The sequence below is a fragment of the Petromyzon marinus genome, chromosome 64 (assembly GCF_048934315.1).
Source record: "Petromyzon marinus isolate PM22_M1 ecotype Great Lakes invasive population chromosome 64, UKy_Petmar_22M1.pri1.0, whole genome shotgun sequence".
NCBI classification, from domain to species: domain Eukaryota; kingdom Metazoa; phylum Chordata; class Hyperoartia; order Petromyzontiformes; family Petromyzontidae; genus Petromyzon; species Petromyzon marinus.
The window spans coordinates 111,808-127,692 of record NC_133730.1 but is presented as its reverse complement, the minus strand read 5'-3'; the positions used below and the strand labels follow the sequence as shown (position 1 = coordinate 127,692).

At 48.9% G+C, this 15,885-nt stretch overlaps 1 protein-coding gene across 9 annotated transcripts in view; it reads left to right on the top strand.

Annotated features, from left to right (window-relative positions):
* The window catches only part of LOC116956282 (rho guanine nucleotide exchange factor 7-like), a 90,636-nt gene that overhangs the window by 54,287 nt on the left and 20,464 nt on the right, over positions 1–15,885 (top strand). For 5 of the 9 annotated variants that reach the window (XM_032977751.2, XM_032977752.2, XM_032977750.2 and 2 more), the window contains one exon: positions 6,325–15,883. The exons of the other annotated variants lie outside the window; for them this stretch is intronic. In XM_032977751.2, the coding sequence (XP_032833642.2) occupies positions 6,325–6,668 (344 nt within the window). In that variant the 3' untranslated portion in view covers positions 6,669–15,883. Of the gene's footprint in view, positions 1–6,324; positions 15,884–15,885 lie in introns of those variants that run through there. 9 annotated transcript variants of the gene reach the window in all.

Below are 15,885 nucleotides of genomic sequence, written 5' to 3'. Positions count from 1 at the left end.
CTACATTCCGCCCCACACATACCGCCCCCCGTGTGCCACGTACATGCCACGTGCGTGTCGCGTCGTGCGTGCGTGCCGCGTCGTGCGTGCCGCGTCGTGCGTGACGTCGTAAGCTTGCGACAGCCGAACCGCGTCACGTGGAGCTGTAGTTTCTAATCTAGCGAAGTGATTGCATAGTCACTCGCTTGTACACGAGTGGTGTGCGAGTGCATGGGTGAGAGATTATGACTGTGTCTTTGGTTGACGGTACTCTGTTGTGTGTTTCAGTGAATGTGTGTGTGTCTGGCAGTGAGTGTGCATATATCTGTATTATGGGAAGCATTTCCTGAGTGGTTATCGCTCTGCACTATGAACCCAGTGTCCCGAATTTGAGTCCCAGATATTGCTAGCCTCACTAGTCTCAAAGTTTTGTCAGCCTTTTTCACCGTGCTTGCACAGACTCTTACTGATGGGGAACGCTGTCAGCGTCGTGCTGCGTCGCTAACTGGCTGGGGCGGCTCTGGTGTCTGCATGTGATTCCTGTTACTGGGCCACGTCGCGTGCCGCATCCGGTATTCTTGTATGGGCAATAATAATACAGGGTGGATGTCGTTTGATATATTTCTGTTTAACTTTTTTGGTACTTTATGAAATTTTCCTAACGCAATATTACAATAAAAACTGCCAAAGATTCCAAACGTTTGTGTTGTGCGGTGTCACGATGCTTTGTGTGCATCCCTCCTGGATGGAGAAGGCCCAAGGCTCGTTTAATTTGATCACAAATCAGAGGAGAGAGGTGAAGAGATACATTCAGTCAGCCGAGCAAGGTCTCTGTGCAGCCAACCTCCACCGTTGGGGTCTTCTTGACAACCCAAACTGCAGCTGGTCCACTAAGTTCAGCGAAGTTCTACGAGAACCATACTCGGCCACCGATGGCACTATTGCGTGACTCGCCGGCTCCCCATGAATAAAGTCAGCCAAGCGTCACATCTGAGGAAAAGATGGCGTCACAGAACCACGTCACGGGGCTGTATTTGGCTCTCACACAGCACTGGGTGGTGTTCACTTGTGCCCCATAAAGAGTGGTTTGTTGCTTGTCAGTCACCCAGTGTTACTTACAGATCTTAGCTCTTAGCACCATCTCCCTTCGGCCGAGTTAAACGAAAACCAAACTTAAATCGGTGGATCGTTTATGTGCAGTCGTTTGTGACCGAACCTCACACTCGCTTACACTAGAGAACCTAACGTAATCTCTGTGGTTGAAAACTGTCATTGAACTCTGGCCTCTGGCATTTCTGGTTCATTGCTCGTATCCCTTTGTCACCTGGCCACCTCAATTCACTCAACTGGGCAATGTTGAGCTTCATTGTTTCTTAGGCAAGGGAGATCCGGGAGACCAGTTATGTTGGGGAGGATTTCTATTTTCCTATCATTGTCTTTCAATTGCCTGGGTGAATCATCAGTTGAAGGTGTTGATGTCAAGACGTCTCTGATGCTGCCCAGGAATAATCAGGGACTCCTATTGTCGACGTCAGTGTTAGCGGAAGCACGGGAAAGGCCACGGGGTGGCTGTGGACGCTATGTGAATGAGCGACACACGCAGGAGGGAGGAGTGATGCCTGTGTGTGCGTGTATGGTGCCACGGTGTGAGTGACGGTCCCAAAGTGGAGAGCTTGCTGCTCGTGAAAGATCACACACCTGGAGCAGGGGTTGGCTGAGCACACAGAGATGGAGCCAGCATTACATCTGTAGGGCAGTCGGGTGGTGTCCTGTAACGGGTGGTATGGCAAGTGGGTGCTGACAGGCTGTATGTGTCATGCACTTTGGGCATTTCTCCTCTGCATGCGTGGGTTTTCTTCTGTATTTCTGTTTACTTTCACGTTCGGCAAACTCGCAATACAGTGCTTCATATTCTAAGCAGTCTTGAGACTCGTGGATAATTGAAGGGCTGCTGTCCTCTGTAACGTCACCATACCCCACTCAGACGTCCAATGGTTGCCCCCCCCCCCCACCTTGCGATTCAATGAATTCTCATGAATTAGGCTTGCAGGTTCATTTGGTGCACGTGTCCTGCGTGAATCAGTTTGATTTAAATTGAAGCTCTGTGGCTGCCACTTGGCACCAGTCCTGCAGGAAGCTCTATATATGTGTAAAGTTCATTTGTGTTTTCAAGTTACATTTCACGGATTCTCCAGCAAAGTCACTCGGAGAGTAAGTTCGCATTCCCTTTGCCATATTCCATTGTAGTCAGCCTACAGAGCTGCTGTTTGTGGCACCTAGGTTTGGTTCTCACATTGTTTTGGCTGTAACAGAGACTTCGGACGATGCTCTTGGTCGTGCACTCCGCTCTGTCCTCTTCTCCCTCACCCATGGTGGGGAACCCATGACTTCATGTCACATGAGGCCTACCTACCCCCTTGAAACGGCTCACAGAGCATCATAGCCAAACTAATTGGGTATTAGAGGTGAATATTTTCGACCTGGCAACAGTCACAATTATAATTTGAATGCCCTCATTCACGGCTGTCACTGGAAGGGTCTCTTGCAGTGACAGTGGTGACTTTTTATATCATAAATATATTACCTGAATAATGCTTTGAAATGGAACGTCTCATTTGCAAGGGTGTCCTGGATGTCAATAAATGCATACATAGCGAACACACAATGACCCGCATGCAATGTGTGGTAGCCCCCAGGGGTATTTGACTGCAATATTGGGCCCTCAGGGGGAATGGTTCCCCACCCCAGCTCTGATGGTTCTCTCTGGGGCTCCTTGGTCACTGGCTCGATCGCTTCTGGGGGCTCTGTCACTCGCCACGCTGCGCAGCTACTGCTCATGCAGCCTGCGGTGGTGTCGCTTGAAGCTCCGGCTGTACAGCTTCAGTGTGTCGCACGCTCGTTGCTCCCTCACTGTTCCCTTGCTGCTCGCTCGACTGTGGGTGGCTCGGAGCCTCCAGCATTCGCAGGGTTTTGTGCTGCAGATCTCTTCGGTGGATTCGCGTTTAAATCCTTGCATTTTCAAACACGCCGTTAACTTTTTTGTGTGATTGTTTATTTCCCAATAATAAATTCGTTGAGAATGTATGTTTTGTAGGCCGTGAAACTTCCATTGACCAAGTAAATTTGGAATCTCACGTTTAGAAGCTGTCCTATCCCTTCTGCGACTATCATCCAGACTGCTTGGGGTGGATGGGTGGGACTTGGGTCTGGGAGCTCTGGTCTGGAACTCATTAGGAACAATTTTTTTCGAGCCCATCCTGGTCTTGAAAACGAGATAGTGTTGTTGTAACAGAGCTGTAAAGTGTCAGGCAGTGACTGTGAGCTTCGCGTTCTCACAGTGCCTAACCTCGCATGGTCACATGACGCGGCATACGCACGTGGTGAACGCCCAAAGCATGCAGCTTGTCACTGAACTGTGACCACACCGGTACTCGACAATGAAACACGTGAGAATGAAACCCATCGGACTCACGGCGCCGTTCCACCTGGGGAACAGCAACGTGTGGTGAAACCGCATTGTCCTGGGCGGCGAGTCAAATGGCTTCAGGCCAGTCACAGATTGGGCCGTGAGATTTAGATTTTTACTGCACAGTTACATAGAAGTGAATCTCGGTGTCAACGACATTTGCTGGTGTCCGGAGAACGAGAAGGTGAGAGCATGAGAGACTGAGAGATTGAGTTACTGAGAGGGTGACTGAAGTTATGAGGAGGAGTGGCTGAGAGAATGATGCCCTCTACTTGAGTCTGTGGTTGCTGCTTCTCACCTGCGTCTGTCTCTCGCATCACAGACTCATGATGCTGCTGCCGCTTTTGCACTCGGACTCCTCATGCTCACCCCTAACGCTAACGCAACTCGTGTTTGCTGTCTCGTGTTTGTTTTCTTGTATCTGTTGTGTTCAGTTTGTCATGTGTTTGTATTTGTCTTGCATTTGTGTTCTCCGTGTGTTCACGTCATATTTGTCCTAGTTTAATATTGTGTGTCTTGAGCTGTCTCGTTGTGCTTGTCTCGTTTTTGTGGGTTGTGTCACGTATGACTTGTGTTCTGTTGATGTCAGGTTGTGTTTGTTTTGTGTTTGTGATGTCTCACGGTGTGTCTCCCCATAGTGTTTGTCTCGTGTAAGGTTTTATACATTTGTGATGTGTCCTCAGGTGACGTGTTCCATGTTGTTGTGTAGCACGTTTATTTGCCGTTGTCGCTGTCTCGTGTATTTAGTTGTGTATCTCTTGTTTTTGTTGTCTCTGGTGTTGTGTGTCTCGTATTGTGGTTGCGTAGCTTGTGTTCCGTGACGCCTGTCTAATCTTGCCTGGTGCTGCTGCTGCTGTTGCACCTAAACTAACGATCGGTCTCTCTCTTCTCCTCCCTTTGCCACATCTCTGTCTCCTCTCCTCCCCATGCCACCATTGTCGTGTCCCCTCCCCATGCCACTGTCTGCGTCTCACCTTCCCGTGCCACCATCTCCGTGTCCCCTCCCCGTGCTGTGTCCGTGTCACCATCTGTCGTCTCCGTGTCCTCTCCCCGCTGCTAACTGCACCGTTATCGCGCGCTGCACTCCCCTTGCTGTTTGCAACGATCTCCGTGTGTCTTGATCAACATTTTTATTCCCATTTTCACTTGAATCACTCATAAATGTCGGTCTTAATCCATACATTTCCACACAAAATAATTTGTTGTCATTGTTCAAATCATCACCATTTATTATAATCACGTTGCAATAATCAATTTGACATACATGTTCGTTATCTGTCATCATTTTAAACATAACATTGCATAACTGTGCATTATTTCATGATCCTTTATTTAATATCCATGATAATCTTAATTGATTAACACTTACGTTTTATTAATATAAACATTTGCATTTTGTGTGATTATGTTTATTAATTCCGTTTGACACAATTGTATAAACTGTTTTTGTGTTTTGTTGCCGTTTTGCATCATTGTGGCTCTGTGTCGCTTGTTTTCTCTCATTGCATGGAACCATCGCATGACCATGCTTCTCTTGCTCGCTGGCACCTCGCTCGCTCCTCCCTCGCTTCTCCCTCCCACCTCGCTCGCTGGCACCTCGCTCGCTCCTCCCTCCCACCTCGCTGGCACCTCGCTGGCACCTCGCTTGCACCTCGCTCGCACCTCCCTCCCACCTCGCTGGCACCTCGCTCGCACCTCGCTCGCTCCTCCCTCCCACCTCGCTGGCACCTCGCTCGCTCCTCCCTCCCACCTCGCTCGCACCTCTCTGGTACCTCGCTCGCACCTCGCTCGCTGGCACCTCGCTCGCACCTCGCTCGCACCTCGCTCGCACCTCGCTCGCTCCCTCCCACCTCGCTGGCACCTCGCTCGCTGGCACCTCGCTGGCACCTCGCTGGCACCTCACTCCCACCTCGCTGGCACCTCGCTGGCACCTCGCTCGCTCCTCCCTCCCACCTCGCTCGCTCCTCCCTCCCACCTCGCTGGCACCTCGCTCGCACCTCGCTCGCACCTCGCTCGCTCGCACCTCGCTCGCACCTCGCTGGCACCTCGCTGGCACCTCGCTCGCACCTCGCTGGCACCTCGCTCGCACCTCGCTGGCACCTCGCTGGCACCTCGCTCGCACCTCGCTGGCACTTCGCTGGCACCTCGCTCACTGGCACCTCGCTGGCACCTCTTTCTGGCTGTTGGAAAACTGACTCTTGTGCTTAAACTGCCCCCACTTCCCCTCTGCTGCATTCACAACATGCACCCTCGCACTGGATTCATCATTGCCTCCACCACAAACTCACACCTCTCCTTGACAACCCTCACTCTTTAACATGCACTCCACATCTTTACATTGCAATTTCAACGGGCTTTGCTTATTCTGAAACATAACTGCTTATTCCAAATCTCCTTCCTGCTGCTTTCTAATCATGCCCCACGTGTTCATTAACTGCTTTTCGGTGTTGTCTCTGTTATCGCTGTATCCGCACATCCAATTTATTCCGCTGTGCTGCCTCATCTCTCTGTCTTGGCTGCTGCTGTTTGTGATGGTTCCTCGCCCGTTCCTTCCCTCGCAAACATATCCCTTGTGATGTCATCTTCGACCTCATTCGGAGCTTCCAACGCCATCTCCCTCTGCTCCCTCCCTCACATAATTCCCCTAATTTCTTATCTTCCACCGTGCCCTGCTCCTCCCCATGCCCTCCCCCTGCCTCCTCCCGCCCTACCTTCTTCTCTGTGCCCTCCTCCTTCCCATGCCTTCCTCCTACTTATTCTCCTCCCTCCTCACTCCCCCCTCCACCCTTCCCCTTTTCCCTGCTCCCACTTCCTTCACCTTCCACCCTCCTCCATGTGCCCTCCTCCCCATGCCCCCCTCCTCCCTGTGCGTGCCATAGCCTGGCAAGCGACTGATCTGATGCACAACCACGTGCTGCTGCCGCCCCCTGAAGGGGCAGGCTCCCGGCGGGGGTCTCTGTCGGGCCCCGCCGAGCACCCCGGAGAGCAGCCCCTCCCAGCGGAGAGCGACAGCGTGTGGCTGCCCCAGAGCCAGCCGCACCACCACCACCACCATTCACACCAGCAGCACCATCACCACCACCAGCAGCACCATCACCACCATCATCACCAGCAGCAGCAGCCACAACAGCTGCAGCAGTCACTGCAGCAGCCGCAGTACCCACTGTACCGCAGCCTGCACAGCACTCGGCGCACACACTCATACATTCACCACCAGAACTAAGAACACAGATGGGCATTCTCACTGACATACACACTCACTGTGACAGACACACACAAAGACAAAGATCTCCCATTTTAGCCTCAACAGACTGTTGAGGCAAGGGCTGTTAGCGAGCCGGCGTGGCACACGAGTTTTTGGGTGGCTATTACCATGCATCGTCACCTTTGTCTCCCTAGTGGTGATATTTTAACATTGCACCAAGTACTCATTTGACCTAGGGGAGGCCCAGAACTGGTTCAGATAATAGTTACTGATGTTGGCCCGGAATCGAACTCGGGTTGCTGGGTTCGTAGTGCAGCGCGCAAACCGCTACACGACTGCTCCCCACATTGGGCACATACATACATGCATCCACACATATGTTATTCCATGTACAAATCACATTCACACATGTCTGCATGTACATGTGTATACATGCAGACTGGCAAACACGCATTGGACAAATGTATGCTGAAACATGCGCACACACCAGTATGCATGCATGCACATACGTATCCACACAAGTTCAGAGATATGCGGGCTCCCTGGGTCTCGCATAATTCACTGCATAGTGATAATGAAATCTCTGCACACACGCATCTGCATATTCACATCCGTGCGTGCACTCTTCCCACTTGTGGAGCTTGTCACCCGTGTGCGCACATCTTACGCATAGTTCTGCACATCGGCAGCTTTTATTCACATGCGTAACCTTGCACCGATTGTGTAGGCAAGCCCCCCGTAAACAAGGTCTGCACACCGCTGTACACACAGACACCTTACCCATGCACACCCTTGCAGCCTTGAACACACTGACTGAACCCCGCACTCGCCACAATTATCCATACACTCCGAAGTGTGTTTATACACCTTAGTACAAAGACAAAGATCCCCTGTATAGCCTTTACAGACTGTTTGGGCAAATGCTGTGAGCGAGCATCTATGAGGGCCAGCACAGGCACACGAGGCGATGGGTGGCCAGTACCACGCCCGGCCGCCTTTATTTCCCGAGTGGTGATGTTTACACACCGTGGCTGAGTAGATTTAGGGGAGGCACAGGACTGGTTCAGATAATCATCACAGATGTTACCCCTGAGCAGGAATCGAATTCCCGTCGCCGGGTTCGTAGCACAGCACGCTAACTGCTGCACTCCGATTAGTACGGTTGGCCACGTATGGTGCGAAGAAGTTCAACGTACATACACATACTACCGCTCCACACGTGCATACACCTGCACGTACACCCGTGCATTCACATACCTTCATATACACAAACCTATGCAAATACGCACAACTATACATACGCACATACACGCCTATGAGTAGACACTCCTAGGTGGACACACGCACACTTGTGCGTACAAGCACTCGCACACACGTACCGACTTGTACCCACACACCAATAAATAGCACCCACGTCTATATTAACACTGAACAGGAAACAGAAACGTAGTGGGACTAGAAGTGGTGCTGTTTGTGAGTTAGGCACTTATTGAGCTCTCTAATGTGGGAGCTGTCTCACTGCCCACATGCATGGTGCTGCCGTACAGAATTCGTGTCGTCGGTGCCGGACAGAATCGCTCATCTGTGCAAAGTATCACCATGATCTGTGGCGCGTTAAACCTGTGCACACCACTTCGCATTATGGGTATTTAATTCCGAGGGTCAGAGCACTCGGCAAGATTTGCGGGGTGGGGGATGGCGGCTGAGTTGTCCTTGCCCGGTGTGGTTGAACTCGGAAGTTAGAATCTCGGTGGCCACTGTGACGAGTTTGGCCACTGTGACGAGTTTGGCCTCTGAGAAACTCCCTCGCACATGCGAGTGGGCACACACGGCCTGGGCTGATATGCGTGTAAAATAGAAGTTGTTTTAAGGATTTGAACCTGTGCAGATGCACAAATGCGTGTTTAAAACGTTTCAGAATGCGAACAGCAGATATCGGCTGCTGAGATGAGATTTGTGCACTTTTGTACTCAATAGGCCTTCCGTTAAGTCTAAACAATGGACGCTCATTTGCAGCAACCAATGGTAACCACACACAAGATGTGATGGAATACTCTCCAAGTCTTTGTGATGGAATTTTACATCTAAAGCGCCATTAGCCTCGTTAGTCATGTCACCGTGCGCCCCTGTGTTGCCCTTGATTCATGTTTTACTTTGGTAATGTCATGACCCAAGGGGCTATGCTTTGGACGTCATGGGCGGCGTGAGGATTTGACGACTTACACTGACTCGGGTTTCTCTATGATGCACGCGAATTTGTCACCAGTCGCTCCAATCAGCAGCCAGTGTAGCATCCCCTCCACCCCATCGGAACCCCGACTCAGCCAAGAGAGGACCCTCCTCCCGATACAGAAACTGTGGCTAGTTTGGGTGCTCTTGTTTGGCTCCAGTTGTCTTATGGCCGTAGCCAACTCCACTAATTTCTGTGTAGCAGTAGTAACAACTGCGGTGATCTCAGTGATACACGCATCAGTTCCATAGTCTCTACAGTGCATGATTTTGGAAGCAACCAATTGAGTTTCTCCTGGTTGCGACCAAACCTGAAAGAAAGCTACAACCCCAAACGATAAAAAGCGCTTCTCTAATAGATACACTTATTCTGCTTGTCCCGTACTGTTCCACACAAGCTTGAAGCGTTGTTTATGAAATAATCAGTTAAAGTTGCGTTTATGGGCACTCGAGTACTGAAACTCCAGTGGAATATTGTAAAGAGCGCGAGGCCACAGTGACATCACTAGAGTGACTGCTGACGATCACAGACCGGGATGAGTGCAAGAGTAATTACAGCCATAGCTGCTGCTGACACTCATAAACAGCAATATTCATAAACCTGAAAGGACCTTAGAACAAACGATGTCTGTTGACCGAGAGTTAGATCGCTCATGAAATAATGCAGCTTAAGTTGGTGGGGCCACGTCCACCGCATCGGTGAGGAGGCCGCAGCGAAGTCGCTTTATCCACGCACCAATGCTGGATGAGGGCCTTCATGCGGGTCCCAGAAAATAACAAAGGAGAGGATGACCGCTTATGAGGCTGGAAGTAAACAGCGCAGATGCAATTTGCATCTTCTGGTGTCACATGGAAAGCGGTCTGAGTGGTGGTGACACAAGACTGCGACAAGTGGGGTATTGGATCGCTCTAAGTGGCAACCTGCTTGCTGTACTTTGACGCAGGATGGTCTATGTTATTATTCTTAATTATTCGTGTTCTGCACCTGTTGGAGAGAGACCTCAAATGGTGGTGCGCCATAGCCATGCGGCGTGACGAGTGGTCTGGACCTCGACAACTTGGGGCGTAGGAATCCTAGGATTCGGCGTTCTCATCCTTGACTCGGCCAAACTAAGGCAGCCCGCTGAGGATTACAGGAGCAGTGGGAGAAGCGTCCACAGCCGGCCCTGGACACGCCTTGTTTAGTTTGCGTACGAGGACCTCGCAACCGTGGTGCCAGTGTGGGTTTGGTGCCAAGGGGGTTTGAGACGTCGGGACCCAGATGGCGCCGCCCAGCGGCTTTGAGTGATGCAGGAACCAGGCTCGGCTCATTCCTCACGGTTTCAACTCGTCATTTTTTCAATCAAAAGTTGTTTGGAAAATTGATTGAAAGAATGGAAATGTCTATGTCCTTCCAAACAACGCACTCTACATTTCTAGGTGTTTCATAATCTGTAAAATGTGTTTGGGAAGCAGTGAATTAGTATATTTCCAATAAGTTGTACATGATGGATTCCGTCCAACAATCTCATTCTAATCAGGACACGACTGTAAAAACAGCATTAATCACAGTAAATGTTGCCAGCAGTTGCTGTTTAAGAAATAGTATTCCTTTTATGAAAATGATATTAATTTATATGAATAGACTTTCATTGGAATAAACCGAGTTGTTCCTCCTACAGAGATAATTGAGTTGTCACTGCCCAGCGATGCCACTCTGCATCAGCTCTGTGCTACTTCCCTGATCATCAAGAGCCGTGATCGATCCACTGCTGGATGAAGGCCTTTCAAAACCATTTCTATTTATCATGGTCCTGCGATGTAACAATCCAGCCACCACCTGCACATGAGCTGAATTAATGCTCCATTTCCGTGGTAGACGTCCTCTCCTAAGGCGCCTTCCCTCTCTTGGCTGCCACTCCGTCATTAGTATCAATCATCGGCCACCGTCCCTTCTTGCCGTGGCGCGTACCGCCCACGCCTGCTTCTCTTAACCCTCAATATGATGTCATTAACTTGAGTGTGTTCTCTAATCTTTGTGTTCTACTTGCCGTCTCACAATGCTATTCCAGTAGATTTAACACAGATGCGCAGATCACATACAAAATCTCTCATCCCTATTTAGACGTCGAGCTCAAAAGTGAATGCGTGGCCAATTTGTCATTTTGACGGCCAACTCACAGTTTAGAGTAAGTGGATGAATGTATAACACGTAGGCTTTTGTGACCAATATCCATTATAGAGTGTTTTTTTCGGGTTAGATCGCTTAGTGCTGCATGGAAGCGAATCATCAATACATTTTTCAAAGGCATGGCTACAAAGGGCAGCATACTTCCATAGGGATTACCGTTAGTACGGCTATTTAATACACAATAGACAGGAAGGACAAGTTCAAAGGGCTCGCATAATGTACGTTGCCTCAGTAATCCCCCGCCCTCCCCACGTGGCGCAAGAGTGCAGAAGCGTGGTCAACACATCTACGCCTCTATATAAGGAACGAAACAGACTTCTCCACAAATCTGGCTGTCGCCTGATGAAGCTGGTTGTAATTACTGGCGAAATGTCGTACTCAGATTGTAAATGTTGTGGCTTGGCTCCAACACACCGATGTGCTGTACTAGTGACGAATTGGCATGTTCTTTTTATGTAACAACCCTTACTAGTTGGCTGTGTCGGGTTGTGGGAGGTTTTAACGACACATTTACACGGTATAACCCAAAAAACCTCTTATGGATGTATGTATATATCCATAATAGAGGTTTTTGGGATAGATCACGTATATATAAATGTGTCGTTAAAACCGCCACCACCCGACAACCAATTAGTAAGGTTTGTCACGTAAACAAAACATGCCGATTGGTTACTAGTACAGGACACACCGGTCTGTTGGAGAATAAACCCACAACATTTTGCAATTCGAGTACGACATTCTGCCAGTAATTACAAATAGCATGATCAGGCGACAGCCAGAGTTGTGGAGAAATCCTCCTGTTTCGGTCTTAAATAGAGGGATAAATAGGCTGTCACTTGTGAGCCAATCAGGTACGAAGGCCAGAAGGGGTGGGGAGGGTTAATGTATGCATGTAAATTACAATGGATATCCAACCGAACACACGGGTGTGCTGTACTCGTAACGAATTGGCGTGTTTTCTTTACGTGACAAACCTCACTAATTGGCTCTGTCGGGTGTTGTTAGGGTTAACAACACAATGCGATTTAACCCAAAAACCTCTTATGGATAATATTTGTCGTGAAAGCCTATGTTATAGTAATAGGTTTTAACCCTCTTATCTAGCACCAATACTGACACCTCTATACAAGGGATGATGTTTGCAATAACCACAACACAAGCAGTCAAAATGCAATCAAAAAGAGACAACTCTGATATTGATATGCACTGTCCTTGAAATTGATTGGTCCACACCCGAGACGGCTTTTCTTAGAGGCTGGTCCAACACCAGTGCCTAGCCTAGAGGCTAGGCACTGGTGTTGGACCAGATGACGCCAAAAGGCCTTTTGGCGTCATCTGGTCCAACACCAGTGGAGACTAGGCTCTAAGAAAAGCCGTCTCGGGTGTGGACCAATCAATTTCAAGGACAGTGCATATCATTATCAGAGTTGTCTCTTTTTGTTTGCATTTTGACTGCTTGTGTTGTGGTTATTGCAAACATGATCCCTTGTATAAAGGTGTCAGTTTTGGTGCTAGATAAAAGGGTAAAAACCTATTACTATATCTTGCTACTGGCAAAGGAGGTCTAATAGTGTAAAAGCCTATGTTTTAAACTGTATGTATGTTGAACTTCTTTCGCACTGTACGTTGCCAACCGTGCTAACCGGAGGTGCTCAAGGGGCCATCCCAACAAGAAGCAGTCTGATTTGGTTGCTTATATGACAATATCGCCACATTCAGTTATTTTGAGCTGGTGGTCTGTATAGGGCTGAGAGCTTTTGTCTACGTGATGCTGCACACCTCTGTGCTGTCAAATCTCGTTATTTCCAGCCTGCAATGTATATTTGTATATTGAACTTCTTTCACACTTACGTTGCCAACCACGTAACTCAGAGGTGCGGGGATGGACAACCAACTAAACAAAAAGTAGTTGTGCAGTATGTTTTCTGTTGCGCTGGGGTTTGTCGTCAGTGATTATAATCACTGTCATGCTGAGCCCGCACCTCTGCTGCTTTGCGCGCTTGGTGTCATGCAGCCTGTGCTGAGCCGAGCTCGCGGTGTCTGCTCTCTGAAGTCGCACTGACAGCCGGCTTGCGCCGAGGCCGGTGTTACGTGCCAGGTGCAACTTCGGCCCAGAGTGTAGCCGAGCTCAAGAGCCGCGTTCGCTCGCTTTAAACACAGTGACCACCCAACAACACGGGCAATTTGACTCCAGTAATTAGCATAATATACCTCTCGGTGTCCTGTGTTGGTTTGTATAGTTGTACGTTTTTATTCACAGTTTTAAATGTTTTCCACTTGTAATTTTGTTTGAAATAGTGCTGTGAATCTACTCCTCGTGCCCTCGCCCAGAGCCCACATTCTCTATTCTGTCTCCATGTATGTGAGAGATGGCAGTACAGCAAGTAAGCTGTCGACTGTTGTGTACACTGGTTGTACTGAGATGTGGCACACTGCGATCTGAGTTCTCCAATGTGCTCACCAGTATGAGTGTTGTCGATAATGCAGGATCCTCTTTAAATAGTCTAGTCTCGGCAAGGCTCTCCTGGGTAAATCATGTTATTTTTATTAACAAATTTTGGTCTATTTTGCCGATTTATTAAGTTATTGCCATAGCGCATTAATTTCCCTGCGATGATTATACCAACTATGCTAAGCTCTCCTTCCCGTACAAAGGGAAGCACCTGACTCGCACCCCCTGTGCAGTCTCTCAGGCTGGTGCATACGGGTTTAACCGTGATCCACGGTGTGAGGACGTGGAGAGACGAGAAAGGAGAGGTGGCAACCAGGCCCTGTGGCTCGGTCGGTCTGGTGCGGCTGCCGAATCGGGGGAATTTTTTAAAAGCACAAACGCGCGTCGGCGGTGGCATCGGGTCCCTGGTGTCATCCGAATCAAGGTTAATGGTAAAAATGCGTTTTGAGTACAAATATTTACAAAGAATCCCATCGCGTCGTGTTTATATATAGCCTACGAGTGTGACATTGTTGCGTAGATCTGTAGGCAGGTTCCCCTGCACGCGTGTGTATGTGTGCATACATGATGTGTGTTTTAAGCTGGATTTTTAATGCCAATGTTAGTATTTACACAGATGTGTTTTTAAATTATTGTTTTCTAAGCATCAATAATGACGCAGTTTATCCCACGATGACTTTTGCACGCTCGTGTTTAACTGCGGTCCAGCATTTGTGATCTTGTAGATTCCTTGTCCTTAGAGGAAGACGCCATCCCATAATCACACGGTTCCTCATCCATTAGCTTCCCACCCAGGCCGTGTCCCACTGGAGCGTGAACAGTTCAAATGGAAAGTAAAGACTATAATACGACCAAATCACGTCCGATCACAAAAGCCGAGCATGGTTGAGCCATGAGATTTGGACTTCCCTGGTTGAACGAAGGGAATTGTTATTGTCACTGTGAGAGCATGGGCAGCTTTCTCATGACAACACTCTGTGATATCTCTGCAGTAATACATTCAACAGGAGTCGCTGCACATTGATGTCTCATGTTCCCTAATTAAACACTTGGCTGATGTAAAATTCTTATATTTTTCTCACCAACGAAGCTTCAAGACTGTGGGGGGTACACACGGCATAGGTGTGTAGCTACAAAATGATGGCCATGTGCTTTGGGTTGTATCTTTCTGGGAGAAGGAACTAGACTTGTAGTAATTAAAAGTAATTTAACCCTCGTATTTTCATGACATGGACCTTCGGGAACACGGCCTCCTCGTGGCTCGAGGAGTGCTGTAGTCAGGCCGTGAAGATGGTGGAATAACGACGGCATTTTTACCAAATCTCAACCGTTATTTATTTCAAACAACCCTTGCCAGCCATACGAAGGGAGCCCCATTCATCTCCGCTGAGAGCCAGGTGTGGGCCCGGCTGACGTCGCTGCTTAGAGAATCAAACCCTGGGCTCAAATTCGGGTTCCAGTCGCCCTTCATGAAACCGGGTTCTTAAGTGTAACAAGGTTATGGTCTCAGCTCGTTCACCAATCAGTGCATGAAAAACAACCATCTGAGTTCTAAAATATGTTGGATGACTGACACCATGCAGACAGAGGACAGCTCTTGGCACAGCACGTGCTGGGCGAGACGTGCACATTGAAGGGACTCGACTGACTGGTCGCATAAAATACCATAATTGATGTGAAATTAAACAAACCATTTGTTTATATACAGAGCTGTGAGTGCAGGGCATCCCAGGGCACTTTACAACAGTGGTTCACCTGGGGTGCATGCACGTACCCCAGGTGTGAGACATGGGCAGATTTCTTTAGAAGGTAAATCATGGAAACACAAATTAAGTATGGGTACGTAAGTACAACTACTTTGTTTCATTAAACCTCTGTATTAACATTAATTGTTTTACGATTGAGAACCAAAGGGGTGCAAGGCTGCAGTAAAGGTTAAGAACCTCTGCTTTACAAGAACAAACATCTACAACCTCAAGCCATTGCTGAATCATCAAACTCAAAAAGGAGGCAGCTCACATGAATGTTTAAAAATTTGATTTAACAAATTTGATCGCAATTCCTGATGCAAGTTGGAGTAATGTTCCGAAGGCAGGGAGATGGCTGCGGAGGTGGCTGTGTGGCCGTCTACCGGGTCCACTCCCTGGCAAGCTCCGAGTTCCTGCTGAGTGAGGGAGTCCGTGATCCTAGTACTCATGACTCTGAGACTCGAGTGTGATGCTGCTTGTGGTTAAATCCCGGTGCGCCGGTAGATTGGGCGCGGTGCTTCTTTTCGCCCTATTCAGACCACGGCGTGCGGTGAAGGTGGCGCCGTGTTGATGTTCTCCCTATACTGTGGCGGTGCGATTCCACTCCCTGGCAAATAAACAGTGGTGCACACGGTC